This window comes from Heterodontus francisci, chromosome 5 (genome assembly GCF_036365525.1).
Source record: "Heterodontus francisci isolate sHetFra1 chromosome 5, sHetFra1.hap1, whole genome shotgun sequence".
NCBI classification, from domain to species: Eukaryota; Metazoa; Chordata; class Chondrichthyes; order Heterodontiformes; family Heterodontidae; genus Heterodontus; species Heterodontus francisci.
The window spans coordinates 196,785,708-196,802,933 of record NC_090375.1 but is presented as its reverse complement, the minus strand read 5'-3'; the positions used below and the strand labels follow the sequence as shown (position 1 = coordinate 196,802,933).

The following is a 17,226-nucleotide window of genomic DNA, read 5'->3' as shown; positions in this document are numbered from 1 at the left end:
AAATACCTCCATGGCCTCACCCCTCCCTATCTCAGTAACCTCCTCCAGCCGTCCAGCCCTCCAAGGTCTCTGCGTTCCTTCAATTCTGGCCTCTTAGAGCATCCCTGATATTAATCATTCCACCATTGGCGGCCGTGCCTTCAGCTGCCTGGGCCCGAGGCTCCGGAATTCCCTCCCTAAACCTCTCCACCTTTTTTGTCTTTCTCTTCTCCTTTAAGACACTCCTTAATACCCTGCCTCTTTGACCAAGCTTTTTGTCGCTTGTCCTGATATCACCTGTGGCTCAGTATCAGTTTTTCTTTGCTAACACTCCTGTGAAGTGCTTTTGCGGGTTACACTAAGTTACACGTCACACACGCACATGCACACACAGTTGCTATTGTTAACTTTGATATTCAATAGTGAATCGTATCCATAACCAAGTGTCATGGAGATGGTGGTGGCAGCCTGTGACTCCAGTCAACATGGTGTCGCAGAAAGAGATCAGGAATCACAGCTAGTTAACCCAAATAAATAACGGTGTCCTTACCTGCATAGGTTTGGAACATACTGAGTTTATTGAGAGAAGAAACAAAGTAAGTTTTCACATCAGGCAAAGACCTACAGTGGGAAAAATTAGGGCAACTTAAAAGAAAGCAGGACTTCCGCCACATCTGAACGGTGCAGGGTTCTGTATATTGTGACTATTAAAACAATTTCAGTCTAATGTCTAATTCTATGAAATAGTACAAGGTAGTGCAGTTTGGAATATATTGTTTGAAAAATTTATATTTTTACATGCCTATATATATATATATATATATATATATATATTCAAAGTTTCTTTAAAAATTAAGATTCCCATTGAAAATAAAGTTCTAGCTTTTGACCACGGCGATGATATATTTGGAGCTTGTGAAAAGCAAATAGTAACTGGTGTTATGTAATTACTTCTGTATAATAGCACAGGACCCATTGTGTCCTGGTAGAACTCCACACAGTGCTCCTGCTATATAATTACTACTGTATGAAGTTTAAATTCACATCCTATTAGTTGCTGTAAATACCTTACCTTCCGTGGCCATTGTCCAAAATGAAACTCACATTGTGGTGACCTGAAATAAATATTTACAAGTTGTCACATTGTATCAGTTACTGCAGGCTGGATTTTATTTGCACGGCACGCTTTAAACTTGGCGGCCTTCCGACGTGGAAGGGTTGCTGCACAGCCCCCGCGATATTACGCATGGGGTCTGATTTAAATAGAGGGGGCGGAGCAGCTACCCCCGATGACATAGAGGGGGCAGCCACTGCGTCCCTGGCAACGGCGTCCGGCGCCACTGCGCAGGCACCATTTTTAAAGGGCTTCAAGCCCTTCAGTAATATTTCAATATGTAATGGTCCCAGTCTCCAGGAAATAACAATAAGGTTTTATTTACACTCTAAATTCTGTCTCCCAACCCTCAAAGGGTAATTAATATACACATTTCCTTCTCCCCATGATTAACTTGTTTTGATCTCCCAAACTTACAACCCGAAATTTGTTCCCTTTCACCCACAATCCCTTCCCACCATACCCACAACCAATAAAACTTGGTTTCCCCACTCCCCCACCCCTCCCGCCCTGAAAATTTTATTGCTCCCCCTCCCGACTAGGTTCTCGCCTCGGAACTCTGTACCGAGTTCCGAAGGCGTGCGAGGTATGAACGGCGGCGGTAAAATTGGTGTGGTAAGTTTATTTGCATATCATTTAGATTCATTTTAATATGCAGATGAAGGGCCCGCAGCCAGGCAGCATGGGGGCCTCACTGAGGTCCCCTCCCCCGCCGCCAGTATTATGCAGTGGGCCCTTCTCAACGTCACAGGTTGAGGCAGCCCTCTCTCGACAAAATTTTAACCGGTGCCTCCCCCCCACCCTCGATCTCGAGGGGCTGGTAAAATTTAGCCCCGCATTTAGAATGTCATAAAGAACATTAATGAAACAAATATAAACCTTACCAACATATGTGCCAGTCATTTTACAAGTCATGGTGCCTCTGCTGCTGTACTCATGGTCAAGTTTCAAGCCATACCTACAATTGTAATATAAAATCTTGCAGTTATTCAATAATAATATAGAAACATAGAAAATAGGTGCAGGAGTAGGCCATTCGGCACTTCGAGCCTGCTCCACCATTATGATCATGGCTGATCATAAAACTCAGTAGCCTGTTTCCGCTTTCTCCCCACGCCCTTTGATCCCTATAGACCCAAGAGCTATATCCAACTCCTTCTTGAAAACATACAATGTTATGACGTGCCAAGTGCTCATCCAGGTACTTTTTAAAGGATGTGAGGAAACCCACCTCTACCACCCTCCCAGGCAGGGCATTCCAGACTGTCACCACCCTCTGGGTAAAAATGTTCTTCCTCAAATCCCCCTTAAACCCCTGCCCCTCACCTTAAACTTGTGACCCCTCGTAACTGACCCTTCAATTAAGGGGAACAGCTGCTCCCTATCCACCCTGTCCATGCCCCTCATAATCTTGTACACCTCGATCAGGTCACCCCTCAGTCTTCTCCACTCCAGCGAAAACAACCCAAGCCTATCCAACCTCTCTTCATAGCTTAAATGTTCCATCCCAGGCACCATCCTGGTGAATCGCCTCTGCACTCCCTCCAATGCAATCACATCCTTCCTATAATGTGGCGACCAGAATTGCACACAGTACTCCAGCTGTGGCCTTACCAAAGTTCTGTACAACTCCAACATGACCTCCCTGCTTTTGTAATCTATGCCTCGATTGGTAAAGGCAAGTGTCCCATATGCCTTTTTCACCACCCTATTAACCTGCCCTTCTGCCTTCAGGGATCTATGGACAAACACACCAAGGTCCCTTTGTTCCTCAGAACTTCCCAGTGTCAGGCCATTCATTGAATACTTCCGTGTCACATTACTCCTTCCAAAGTGTATCACCTCACACTTTTCAGCATTAAATTCCATCTGCCACTTTTCTGCCCATTTGACCATCCCGTCTATATCTTCCTGTAACCTAAGACACTCCACCTCACTGTTAACCACTCGGCCAATCTTTGTGTCATCCGCGAACTTACTGATCCTACCCCCCACATAGTCATCTATGTCGTTTATATAAATGACAAACAATAGGGGACCCAGCACAGATCCCTGTGGTACGCCACTGGACACTGGCTTCCAGTCACGAAAACAGCCGTCTGTCATCACTCTCTGTCTCCTACAGCTAAGCCAATTTTGAATCCACCTTATCAAGTTACCTTGTATCCCATGTGCATTTGCTTTCTTGATAAGTCTCCCATGTGGGACCTTGTCAAAGGCTTTGCTGAAATCCATGTAAACTACATCAACTGCACTACCCTCATCTACACACCTGGTCACATGCTCAAAAAATTCAATCAAATTTGTTAAGCATGACCTCCCTCTGACAAAGCCATGCTGACTATTCCTAATCAAATTTTGCCTCTCCAAGTGGAGATAGATTCTGTCCTTCAGAATTTTCTCCAATAGGTTCCCTGCAACTGACGTGAGACTCACTGGTCTATAGTTCCCTGGCTTATCTCTGCAACCTTTCTTAAATAGTGGGAGCACATTGGCTGTTCTCCAGTCCTCTGGCACCTCCCCCGTGGCCAGAGAGGAATTAATAATTTGGGTCAGAACCCCTGCAATCTCCACCCTCGCCTCCCACAGCATCCTAGGACACAAATCGTCCGGACCTGGAGATTTGTCCACTTTTAAGCCTGCCAAAACCTCCAATACCTTGTCACTCCCGATGACAATTTGCTCAAGAACCTCACAGTCTCTCTCTAAGTTCCATATCTACATCCTCATTCTCTTGGGTGAAGATAGATGTGAAGTATTCGTTCAACACCCTACCAATGTCCTCTGACTCCATCCACAGATTTCCCCCTTGGTCCCTAATGGGTCCTACTCTTTCCCTGGTTATCCTCTTCCCATTGATATACTTATAGAATATCTTGGGATTTTCCCTACTTTTACCAGCCAGAGCTTTCTCATATCCCCTCTTTGCTCTTCTAATTGCTTTCTTAAGCTCCATCCTACACTTTCTGTACTCCACTAATGCTTCCATTGATTTGCTCTCCTTGCATTTGCTAAAAGACTCTCTTTTCCTACTCATCGTACCCTGAATGTTTTTGGTCATCCATGGTTCTCTGGGTTTGTTGCTCCTACCTATTACCCTAGAGGGAACATATTGGGCCTGTACCCTCCCCATTTCCTTTTTGAATGCCCCCCACTGCTCTTCTGTAGATTTCCCGACAAGCAACTCTTTCCGGGTGTGGCCTCACCAAGGCCCTGTATAATTGCAGCAAGACATCCCTGCTCCAGTACTCGAATCCTCTTGCTATGAAGGCTGACATACCATTTGCCTTTTTTACCACCTATTGCACCTGCATGGTTACCTTCAGCGACTGGTGTACGAGAACAACCAGGTCTCACTGCATATTCCCCTCTCAGTTTATAGCCGTTCAGATAATAATCTGCCTTCCTGTTTTGTTCCCAAAGTGGATAATCTCACATTTATCCACATTATACTGCATCTGCCATGCATTAGCCCACTCAACTCAACATATTCAATAATATAGCTACTTTGTACAATTTATTAATTGAATGGAAGGATTGAATCCATAGAGGAAATCCTTCATTCATCGATTGGGGTAAGCCTTATAACATGTTGTACCCAGGCTTCCAGAACGTTTCCTGCTAAACTTCCACCTTAAAGGCTGTTTGTCAAGCACAAAGTTGCAAAATTCAGGGTAGAACTTGGGTATGGATAAGAAATTGGGGGTGGAATTGAGCTTAGTGCTGAAACACAAAACAGGCGATAGTGAATCAGCTTGAATGGAAATGAGAATCAGGTGTGATGTAAACTGACTGCAAATTTAAGATCTCTCAATTTACACTACTGCCAAAGCCAAATTCACACCTTGTTGAGAAAGAGGTCTAGGGCTTCCTCTCAGCCTTCACTGGGTCTTACTGTAACAGGGTTTAATTTTAAACACACTGTTTCTAGCACCCCCTTGGTAAATCCTTGTTCACCGCTTTCCAATTATAAGGCAAAGAAACCAGCACAAACAGGTTTTCTTAGGTTTAAAGAAGAAAAGTTGAAATTTATTAAACTTGAACTTAAACTCTAACTCGGTTGACGCCTATGGATACATGACACATCCACGCTAGCATACATCCGTGATATACATGCAAACAGAGACACAAAAGAGAAGAAAAATAAAGTGGAAAGGTTTGAGGCAATATCTGAAAAGTTTTTGTTACAGTTCTTAGAGCTCACTGTAGAGTCCTTGATTGTAGGTAGATGTAGCTTTTCATTGGGGCCCAGTATTCTTCTTAAACCTTGTTCGCTGTAGAAAACTTTTCCTGCGCACTCTTTAGAACTGTGCCATTAAGTATATGTTGCCTCCCCCTGTTCGCTCTGCCAAAATGCATCACCTCATACTTGTCAGTATTAAATTCCATCTGGTACCTGTCTGCCCACTGCGCTAGCCTATCTATGTCCTGTTGCAGGCAGTTCATATCATCCTCACTGTTTGCCGCAACTCCAACTTTGGTGTCATCAGCAAATTTTGAGATCTTATTCTGTATTTCAAGATCCAAATAATTTATATAGAACAAAAAAAATCACTGGTCCCAGCACCAATCCTTGGGGAACACCACTGTCTACCATCCTTCAGTCTGAAAAACCACCTTTTTTAATTCATTCATGGATGTGGGCTTTGCTGGCTAGGCCAGCATTTATTGCCCATCCCTAATTGCCCTTGAGAAGGTGGTGGTGAGCTGCCTTCTTGAACCACTGCAGTCTATGTGGTGTAGGTACACCCACAGTGTTGTTAGGAAGGGAATTCCAGGATTTTGACACAGTGACGGAACGGTGATATAGTTCCATATCAGGATGGTGTGTGGCTTGGAGAGGAACTTGTAGGTGGTGCTGTTCCCATGCATCTGCTGCCCTTGTCCTTCTAGGTGGTAGAGGTGCTGGGTTTGAAAGGTGCTGTCTAAGGGGCCTTGGTGAGTTGCTGCAGTGCATCTTGTAGATGGTACACACTGCTGCCACTGTACGTCGGTGGTGAAGGGATTGAATCTTGAAGGTGGTGGATGGGGTGCCAATCAAGCGGGCTGCTTTGTCCTGGATGGTGTTGAGCTTCCTGAGTGTTGTTGGAGCTGCACCCATCCAGGCAATTGGAGAGTATTCCATCACATTCCTGACTTGTGCCTTGTAGATGGTAGACAGGCTTTGGGGAGTCGGAAGGTGAGTTACTCGCCACAGAATTCTGAGCCTCTGACCTGCTCAGTAGCCATAGTATTTAAATGGCTCTTCCAGTTCAGTTTCTGGTCAACGGTATCCCCCAATATGTTGATAGTTGGGGATTCCGCAATGGTAATGCCATTGAACATCAAGAGGAGATGATTAGATTCTCTCTTGTTTGAGATGGTCTTTGCCTGACACTTCTCTGGCGCAAATGTTACTTGCCACTTATCAGCCCAAGCCTGGATATTGTCCAGGTCTTGCTGTATATGGACATGGGCTGCTTCAGTATCTGAGGAGTTGCGAATGGTGAACATTGCGCAATCATCAGCGAACATCCTTACTTCTGACCTTATGCTGGAGAGAAGGTCATTGATGAAGCAGCTGAAGGTGGTTGGGCCTAGGACACTACCCTGAAGAACTCCTGCAATGATAGCTTGGGACTGAGGTGACTGACCTCCAACAACCACAACCATCTTCCTTTGTGCTAAGTATGACTCCAATCAGCTGCGAGTTTTCCCCAATTCCCACTGACTCCAATTTTGCTCGGGCTCCTTGATGCCATACTCGGTCAAATGCTGCCTTGATGTCAAGGGCAGTCACTCTCACCTCACCTCTGGAGTTCAGCTCTTTTGTCCACGTTTGGACCAAGGCTGTAATGAGGTCAGGAGCTAAGTGGCCCTGGCAGAACCCAAACTGAGAATCAGTGAACAGGTTATTGCTAAGCAAGTGCCATTTGATAGCACTGTTGATGACCCCTTTCATCACTTTATTGATGATTGAGAGTAGACTAACAGGGCGGTAATTGGCCAGGTTGGATTTGCCCTGCTTTTTGTCCTGAGGCCCAGGCTAATGTCCTGGGGACATGGGTTCAAATCCCATCATGGTAGCGGGTGGAATTTAAATTGAATTAATTAATAAAAATTCAATTAATTAATAAAAATATGAGATTGAAAGCACGTCTCAATAATGGTGCCATGAAACTATCATTGATTGTTGCAAAAACCCACTTGGTTCACTAATGTCCTTTACTGAAGGAAATCTGCCGTCCTTACCTGGTCTGGCCTACATATGGCCCCAGATTTACAGCAATGTCATTGACTCCTAACTGAAATAGCCTAGCAAGGCTCTCGGTGGTCAAGGGCAATCAGGGATGAGCAACAAATGCTGGCCTGGCTAGTGATACCCACAATCCACGAACGAATAAGAAAAGTATTTGTTAATATATTCCCTGATTATTGTTTCTAAAACCCTACCCACCACTGATGTTAAACCAACTACCTGTGGTTGCTAGGACTGTCCTTACACCCTTTCTTGAATAAGTGCGTCATATTTGTCACTCTCCAATCCTCTGGCATCATGTCAGTATCCAAGGAAGATTGCAAAATTAAGGCAAGCCCTTCCACTTTCTCCATCCCCACTTCCTTTCGCATTCGGACCAGGTGATTTACCTTCCCTAAGCATAGCCAGCCTTTTTAATACCTCCTCTCTCTCAATTTTTATCCTATCCAATGCCTCTACTCTCTCCGCTTCCGCTGATATTTTGAGAGATTCTATTCCCTTAGTGAACACGGATACAAAGTACTCATTAAGTATATTAGCCTTACCCTGCGCCTCTAAACATATATTACCCTCTTTGTCTCGAATAGGCCCCACTCCACCTCTTACTATTCGCTTTCTATTTATATGCTGGTAGATCTTTGGGTTCCCTTTTGTGTTGACTGCCATCCTATTCTCATTCTATCTTTGCCAGTCTTATTTTCCTCTTCACCTCCCCTCTCAACTTTATTTTATATGGCCTGATTCTCACTTGATGTGTTCACCTGACATGCATCATACACCCTTATTATTTGTTTCATCATAATCTCTATCTCCCTCGTCATCCAAGGGGCCCTGTTCTTGGTTCCCCTACCTTTCACCCTTGTTGGAATATTCCTAGTCTGTACCTGAAGCATCTCTTCCTATTGGCTGAAAGATACTGCTAAGAGGAGGCAGGATGGGTGGGGGAAGGCAGCGTACTGAATAGAGTGACCCAGGGAGATTGGTTAGGAGTGTAGTAACAATGGCATGTGCAGAAACCCAAATTGATGACCTCTGCAGATGGCATTCAACTGGAGGGGCACTGGAATTGGAGGAGGTAGGTCAGAAATTACAGGACGAGTTGGACAAAATATGTAAATGGAAATCCTGAATCACTGAATTGGATACTGCAGTGGGAGGACTAGAGAATCAGACCGGATAGATGAACTAAAGCAGGCCAGATGGAATTTGATCATCCATAACTATCTTGCAATCTGTGTTACAAAACTCACAATGTGTCCGAATGAGGGTGAAGGAGGTCACATAGCCTTCCTCCAGCGTAGACTCTGGAATTGAAAAACACATCACGTGATTAGTTACTCGGTGTTATTTGCAGTTTCTGTTTATAACTTTTATTTTCAAGGCTTTTCATTCTTAATAAGAAAGGCCAAAGGCAAGATTTTTCCCGCCGTCAGGTTCAGAATGGGGTCAGAAGGCCTCACTGTGTGGGGAATACTCACTCAGCTGTGATTTTCCCCGAATTGGCCGATTAGTGGCCAAAGGGCATACTCATCGTCCAATTAAAGACAGTGGGTGGGTTCGCGAAGCTGGAGGTTCAATAAGAGGCCCTCCAGCAATTAAGTAGCAGAAGCTGGCCTTTCAGGTTAAGTGAGGTAAGGTACCCCAAGATGGAGGCGCCCTCTCTCCAACTTTTTAAAATTTCAAATAATAAAAGCCTTTAGCAGCCGGGCTACAATTGTGGAGAGGAAGCCCTTGCACATGGTGGCCTACAGCTGCAGCTGTAGCCAGGCAGATGGGGAAGGCCTCTAAGCCTGCCTGGAGTGCTGCCCACCATCCCCTGCCCAGTCTGCCGATAGGAGACTGGCTCCAGGCAGCTACACAGTTTCCCTACACCTCCAGGGACCTGGAGTTTTCCAGTCGGCTTACGACAATAGGCCTTAAGTGGTCATTAACAAGGCCAATTTGACTCTCTGTCGCTTGCAGGTGGACAGCCCTGCCACCCAACCCCCAATTCCGCGTCCGGGAAAATGTCCTGGGAGCAGAATGGAGCCAGGGAACCGTGCTAGAACCTGATCACTCCCTCATCGGGGCCTAAAAGTTCAGCCTCAAGTTTTGAAAAACACAAGTAATGAGCTTTAGTTACCACAGACACCAACCTACAAATGCTGATAGACCCCATATACTAAGAGATCCATAACTAAGAGAGTAGAACGGGACTTCTTGGCAAAAGATTTGATTCAATGATCATCCTCTGATGTGTTGAAAAGACTTTTCCTTGCTGTGTTGTCTCTGTTCTTTTGGCTAGATGTTTTAGTTTGAAGATTCTCAAGGACAAGGACAACCCAAACTGTGACCTCCCACAATCAGCCCAGGATTTTGACCCAGTGACGATGAAGGTCAAAAGGTGAAAAAGAAAACTGCACATCATCACAATTTATGCGAATTCAGTGCTATGACTGAACCACATTCCAACACCCTGATCAAGAAGCTACTTTCATACATCAGAGGAATGGGAATAACCCACTGAGCCACTTGAGTCTGATCCAAACTGCATTGTGTTTATGGCTGGGCTGTGTCTACACACTTTTCTCAAAGGTACATTTTTACCTCAAAATCCTGGTGTTTCTGTAATTGGAATCCTTTAGTTTATTACTGCCATATATATCAGTAAAAATACTCCCTCGGATGGTAATGAGTTGACCTAGCAACCGAAAGGAATAAGGAATAGCGAATTAAGTAAAAAGGTTAAAGAACCTTGTCACTGAAGCACAGTACACAAAGTTAGAACTCGTTATAACATTAACACAGGTATTATTTCTAAAGTCATAGGTTCAAGCCCCACTCCAGAGACTTGTGCACATAATCTAGGCTGACACAGAGAGTGCTGCACTGTCAGAGGTGCTGTCTTTTGGATGAGATGGTAAATCGAGATCGTTGTTTGCTGTCTTGGGTGGATGTAAAAGATCCCATGGCCACTATTGGAAGAGCAAAACAAGTCGGGGTGGAGGCTGAACTAGCTGCGGTTACAGAGAAGGTGCAACAGCCGAAAACTGCAGGATAATACGCAATAGTCATCACAAAAGGGAGGAGAAACCAGCTTGGTAAGACAGTGAACACAGCAGAGAAAAACAGAAATAAAAAGGGACAAACCAAAAGCTCCAAAAGGGGGCGGGGGCAGTGAGTAGGAGGTCAAGCGGAAAGTCATTACAAAGACCAGAAATAGAAATGGGAGAGAGATAGCGGAGGTATGGTGCCTGTTCAAGCCATTGGCTCAAAATTCCCACGGCGAGGGGACTGGGTGGCGGTTGGGGTTTCCTGACATTGTGCAGTAACTTCAGTGGAGACCCCAGATAACCCATTCATCTTCACTATACAGGATACAAGTAACATCCCAGAGTTAGCTGTAAGTCAGAAAATGGAAGGGAGGGAGCAACTCAATAAAATTACAGTCACCAGGGAAGTGGTACTAAACAAACTGTTGGAGCTGCAGGCTGACAAGTCCCCAGGTCCTGATCGACTTCATCCTAGGGTCTTAAAAAAAGTGGCAAGTGAGATAGTTGATGCGTTAGTCTTAATTTTCCAAAATTCCCTAGATTCGTAGAAGGTTCCTTTAGATTGGAAAATAGCGAATGTAAACCCTTTATTGAAAAAGGGAGGGAGACAGAAAGCAAGAAACTACAGGCCAGTTAGCTTAACATCTGTCTTAGGGAAAATATTAGAAGTTATTATTAAAGACATTATAGCAGGGCATTTAGAAAAATTGAAGGTAATCAGGCAGAGTCAACATGGTTTTGTGAAAGGGAAATCATGTTTAACCAATTTATTAGAGTTCTTTGAGGGAGTTACATGTGCTGTGGATGAAGGAGAACTGGTGGATGGATTGTACTTAGATTTCCAGAAGGCATTTGATAAGGTGCCACATCAAAAGTTATTGCAAAAAATAAAAGCTCATGGTGTAGGGGCTAACATATTGGCATGGATAGAAGATTGACTAGCTAACAGGAAACACGAGAGTAGGCATAAATGGGTCATTTTCTGTTGGCAAGATGTAACGAGTGGTGTGCCACAGGGATCTGTGCTGGGGCCTCAACTTTTTACAATTTATATAAATGACTTAGATGAAGGGACCGAAGGTATGTTTGCTGATGACACAAAGATAGGTAGGACAGTAGGTTGTGAAGAGGATATAAGGAGGCTACCAAGGGATATAGATATTGTTAAGTGAGTGGGCACAAATCTGGCAAATGGAGTATAATGTGGGAAAATGTGAAGTTGTCCATTTTGGCAGGAAGAATAAAAAAAAGCATATTATCTAAATGGTGAGAGATTTCAGAGCTCTGAGATGCACAGGGATCAGGGTGTCCGAGTGCATGAATCGCAAAAGGTTAGTATGCGGGTACAGCACACAATTAGGAAAGCGAATAGAATGTTATTGTTTATCACAAGTGGAATTGAATACAAAAGTAGGGAGGTTGTGCTTCAGCTATACAGGGCATTGGTGAGACCACATCTGGAGTACTGTGTACAGTACTGGTCTCCTTATTTAAGGAAGGATGTAAATGCGTTGGAAGTAGTTCAGAGAAGGTTACTGGACTAATACCTGGAATGGGCAGGCTATCTTATGAGGAATGATTGGACAGGCTAGGCTTGTATCCGCTGGAATTCAGAAGAGTAAGAGGCACCGTGATTGAAACATATAAGATCCTGAGGAGTCTTGACAGGGTGGATGTGGAAAGGATGTTTTCCCTTGTGGGAGAATCTAGAACTAGGGGTCACTGTTTAAAAATAAGGGGTCGCCCATTTAAGACAGAGATGAGGAGAATTTTTTTCTCTCAGAGGGTCATGAGTCTTTGGAATTCTTTTCCTTAAGATGCAATGGAAGCAGAGTCTTTGAATATTTTTAAGGCAGAGGTAGATAGATTCTTGATAAGCAAGGGGGTGAAAGGTTATCGAGGACAGGTAGAAATGTGGAGTAATCAGTTCAGCCATGAACTTATTGAATGGCGGAGCAGGTTCGAGGGGCCGAGTGGCCTAGTCCTGCTCCTAATTCGTATATTCGTATGTTCATGTGGTTTCCCTGGACAGTCTGCCAATCTGCGGGCAAAAATGAAGCTGGAGGTCGGGAGAAATGAGCAGAGATCCAGAGCCCAATGGCAGGTCCTGACTCATTTCCTCTTTTAACTTCAACGAACATCTCTAGTACATTCCGGGCAGTTTGAGAATTTGAATTCAATTTAAAAAGAAACAAATCTGGAAATAAAAATCTGATACCAGCAAAAGTAACCACGAAGCTGTTGGATTATTGTAAAAACCCAACTGGTTCACAACTGTCCTTCAGGGAAAGAAAACTGTCGTCATTATTATCCAGTAGAAACACAGGAACAGGAGGAGACCATTCAGTCCCCCTGCTATTCGACGGCTGATTAGTGTCCTAACACCATCTAATCCACCTTGGTTCCCTATCCCTTAATTCCCTTGCCTCACAAAAATCTATCAATTTCAGATCTGAAATATTCAATTTGTGCCCAGCCTTGACAGTTTCTTGTGAGAGAGAGTTCCAGATTTCTACTCCCCTTTGTATGAAGATATAGGTGCCCTATATGTGACTCTAGTTCCACAGCAATGTAGTTGACACTTAATTTCCCTCTGAAGTGTCCTAGCAAGCCATTAACTTGTATCAAGCAGAAGCCCCATCGCCACATTCTCAGGGCAACAAATGCACATCCTGAGAATAAATACAAAAACTCCCAGGAGTTCAAATATTGGAAAGTCCAGAAGCTGAAACAGTGTTGTTGAGAACACAGAGTTGTTGATATGAGAAGGATCTGTTGTTAGGAAATGCAATGTTAGGCCTTGTCTAAGACAATCAGCTGTCTGCAAAACCTGGACTGCACTCCTCCTACTCAGCTCCCGATCGATATGATTTTATCAATCAGTCTGGGTGTTTCATGAATGTACCAAAGTTTATCCGTTCCTCCTATTCACATGCTACTTCCATGGGAAGGTGAATACGACATGCAAGTTGCATGTGTGGTATTTTAGGGGGATTTTCGGATTTTCTTCTCTGACTCGTGAAAATATCTAAGAACATAGTTTTAGCACAGACCTGGCAATCCAGACACTGGTGAAATCCCATCAATAGTTGGGGTGTAATAGCGTTGTGACTGTTAAAAGAAAAGTAATAAATTAATATCTGGTGAAATCACGGTCTTGAGCTTCAGTTGGAAGGTGGGTGTTTGTTTTATCTCCTGTATTCCCAATAGTTGGTCTTTTCCTGAACATAATGGGGGAGGGGTACATATGCATGGAATGAAATTTGGGCAGATTCTATAATTGGCGAGTGAGCCGTTCCTTCAGATCACAGCCTAGACAGGTAGGGTGAAAATCTACCAACAGAATCATAAAATCATAGAATGCTTACAGCACAGAAGGAGGCCATTCAGCCCATCATGTCTGTGACAGCTCTCTGCAAGAGCAACTCACCGAGTCCCACTCCCCTGCCTTTTACCTCTTAGTCTTTCCACAAGAAATTGAACATGGACCCAAGTCTGACTGGCAGGATGGATTCTTTCACTCACTAAATGTGTGTGGCGGGTGCAAAGACCTTTTAAGAGCCAGCAGTGGCTACACCTTTAAAGTGCCAAATTTTGATTTTTTTTTACATGTTAGGATCACAGCACAGTTTCCCCATTATATTTATCAGTCAAGGTTATCATAGAATGAACAACACATGAAAGGCTTGGTCTGGGAGTATGTATGTATGTGTTTAAAAATGTTCCACTTACCTTAAAGATCATTGTGTTGCTGCCATCAATAGGAAACCCATCTACACTCACTACAACATGGTAGCTGTCTTCTGGTAGAGGTCTAAAACAAGGGAAAACATTCATTTAAACCAAAGGAACATGTTTTACACATCGAGTCCTTAATGCAACATCAGCAAAGCTCTCACTATCAACAACCAAAGCAGCATTCAAAATCTTTCATTTTGATCGTCTGGGTGTCAAAGGGATGGACAATAAATGCTGACCTTTGGTTTTCTGACTAGGAGATGATTTTTTTTTTTACTTTTAGGAAGCCTTGCAGGGTTGCCAGTACAGGGAGACTGGATGTATTTGTACCTGGTGTAGCAAATGACCTGTGTTTCATGACTGGAATCTTGCTCCACATCGCAGGGGATGGACCTGGTTTCCGACAGCAGCTGCACGCTGGTGCCCAGCTTTTCATTTGCTGCTCTGAAGTCAAACTGCTTCTCTCCCGAGAATCCTGTCAAGGCAGGCCAAAGTAGATTAGGAGCAGCAGCAGAGAGGTTGATCAATCAGCCCATTGGGGATTGGGGGGGAACAATCTTGCTGCCTTACCCTGTCCTTTAATCGTCAGCCTGGTTGCTCCATTTTTGCTGCCGTGGCGAGGATAGACATCAAAAACTCTGGGAACGGCTTGGGAAACTGATAATAAATAAATAAATAGAGAGGTAGAGATTTAATAGATGAGACAGATAAACAGTGATGGATACTATAGGTAGATAAATAGAGAGAAAGATGGATAGATAATATAAATAGAGACAGATAGCCGATTAGATAGATATAAGGGGAGCTAGACAGTTGGTGATAGCTCCTTGTTAAATTCGTTAAATTTGGGTTTAGTATCATGATTGATTGAACTCTGATAAAAAAAATACAGTTCGATAAATGCGATTTCGAAAAGCCGCCTGGCACTTACTGAGCACAGGCGGTTAAGATTCGTGATAGCACTAGGCTGTGCTCGGGCTGTTTTGAGTTGATCTGTCTTTACCTGATCCGGCCAGTGAGCAGAGACTGAGACACAGAGCGATAGCCAAACTCCACCGCAGCGACTGGCCTGCCATTGCCAGCCCACAACTCCTGTTCCCCTCTCCGTCTGTCTGCTGGGAGAAGGAGCACATTAGCCAACATCAGGCTGGACACATCCACTGTGATTGACTCAGCCCTGCCCTCCACCTTGTTGTCTCCTTCCCAACTCCACTTTGCCCGTACTTGCTGACAAGCTGTTAAATCTCCAGTTCTGATGAAAGGACACAGACCTGAAAACGTTAACTCGTGTTTTTCTCGCTCCACAAATGCTGCTTGACCTGCTGAGTATTTCCAGCACTTTCTGTGTTGTTTTTTAATTTCAGTGGTCAATGGCTTTAAATATTATAAAAAAGTAGATTTCATTCAAGGGTCACATCAATGGATTTTGCACTCATTTCCGGTTTTAAAATGCACCAGAATTCGGTTGGTGTTCATTTCAAACATCCAAGGTCACGGTGTTTCCAACTAGATTTTTCCCCCAATAAAGCACACATGTTCTCCCTATTGGGGAGCATGAGACACAGAATATTAAAGACAGCAGCTCAGTGTTTACCCCATTTATCTGGGGATAACGCGATTGGCTGGTTATATTGTCCCAATTCAGTCAGAATCGTGAGTGCGAACCGATACTGCAGATGCTGGAAATCTGAAATAAAAACAGAACATTCTGGAAACGTTAACTGTTTTTTTTTCTCTCTCTCTCCCTCCAGATGCTGCCAGACCTGCTGCGGATTCTATTGAATCAGTGAATACTGAGGCAGAGAGGGAGTCAGGACTTGGAATATAGATCATTATATATAATTGCTGATTTACCGAATCTATACGTTACTGTAGACCATGTGCATTTGTTTAACCTGTATGTTAAAGCATATACTTTCTGATTTGCTCAGTCTATATGCTGTAGTACACCATTCCTGATTTGCCTGATCGATGTTATCACACACAATTTTTGATAACTGGACCAGAGAAGGCTGAGGAAGATCCATCAACTTAAAGTCAAAAACCAAATTCCATCCACCAACAGCATCGCTGGGATTTTCTAACCCTGATTTTTTTGTCTGGTCCCAATTTAAACTCCCAATGCTGGGGGTTTGTAACCTGCGCTTTGGCTCATTCCAACGTTGGAAATAGTGACTAGAGTGAGACAGTGTAGATCTCTAGGGACACAGAGTGTCTCCTTACCTTTCCCCGGGTAAACGGCTGCTTCCCGCCAAGGTTCTGGATTCCCAATGTGGGGATGCAAGGAGTTCGCTGGATATTTGGATCACATCACCAACATTCAAATCACGCACACTGTGGTCACCATGAGCAACATGGCTGTAAACATTAGCCCAAGGAGGTTCCACCTGGACACCCGAGCCTGACTCTTGTGCTCATTGATGCTTTAATAGATACTTTGAGCGGTAGAATGGATAATGGGCCGATCCCAACGCATACAACCCGCTTCAATACCTGTCTTATCTAAATGAATGTTATTACAATACTCAATGTCATTCTGCCTCTGTCTGCTTATTTGTTTACGCTCTAGTTTTACAATTTCCCAATGCTAAGGTTTTACAATGCAATGCAGTGGAACAGTAAACCATAGCAACCACCGTCTCCACCTGCAATGGTTTCTGTGTGCTAAGGGCTTTGTTATCTGCAGTGGCGCAGTGGTTAGCACCGCAGCCTCACAGCTCTAGCGACCCGGGTTCAATTCTGGGTACTGCCTGTGTGGAGTTTGCAAGTTCTCCCTATGTCTGCGTGGGTTTACTCCGGTTTCCTCCTACATGCCAAAGACTTGCAGGTTGATAGGTTAATTGGCCATTATAAATTGCTCCTAGTATAGGTAGGTGGTAGGGAAATATAGGGACAGGTGGGGATGTGGTAGGAATATGGAATTAGTGTAGGATTAGTATAAATGGGTGGTTGATGGTCGGCACAGACTCGGTGGGACGAAGGGCCTGTTTCAGTGCTGTATCTCTAAATAAATAAAAAAATAAAAATAAATGAATATAATATAGCGAATAGTTGAGGCTACAGCACAGATCCTTGTGGGACACCATTGGCTGCCTCCTTCCAACTTGAGTACCTACATATTATCC

At 44.0% G+C, this 17,226-nt stretch overlaps 1 protein-coding gene across 1 annotated transcript in view; it reads right to left on the bottom strand.

Annotated features, from left to right (window-relative positions):
* pkhd1l1.1 (PKHD1 like 1, tandem duplicate 1) overlaps positions 1 to 16,358 on the bottom strand; it is a 258,831-nt gene extending 242,473 nt beyond the window's left edge. Inside the window, exons 1-11 of the mRNA XM_068032692.1 lie at positions 16,325 to 16,358; positions 15,105 to 15,216; positions 14,672 to 14,758; positions 14,432 to 14,576; positions 14,096 to 14,177; positions 13,417 to 13,474; positions 9,918 to 10,011; positions 8,582 to 8,635; positions 1,978 to 2,051; positions 1,052 to 1,094; positions 530 to 600 (exon numbers count right to left, since the gene is read on the bottom strand). Coding sequence (XP_067888793.1) covers positions 530 to 600; positions 1,052 to 1,094; positions 1,978 to 2,051; positions 8,582 to 8,635; positions 9,918 to 10,011; positions 13,417 to 13,474; positions 14,096 to 14,177; positions 14,432 to 14,576; positions 14,672 to 14,758; positions 15,105 to 15,177 — 781 coding nt within the window. The 5' untranslated portion in view covers positions 15,178 to 15,216; positions 16,325 to 16,358. The remainder of the gene's footprint in view (positions 1 to 529; positions 601 to 1,051; positions 1,095 to 1,977; positions 2,052 to 8,581; positions 8,636 to 9,917; positions 10,012 to 13,416; positions 13,475 to 14,095; positions 14,178 to 14,431; positions 14,577 to 14,671; positions 14,759 to 15,104; positions 15,217 to 16,324) is intronic.
* Positions 16,359 to 17,226: the final 868 nt, after the last annotated feature.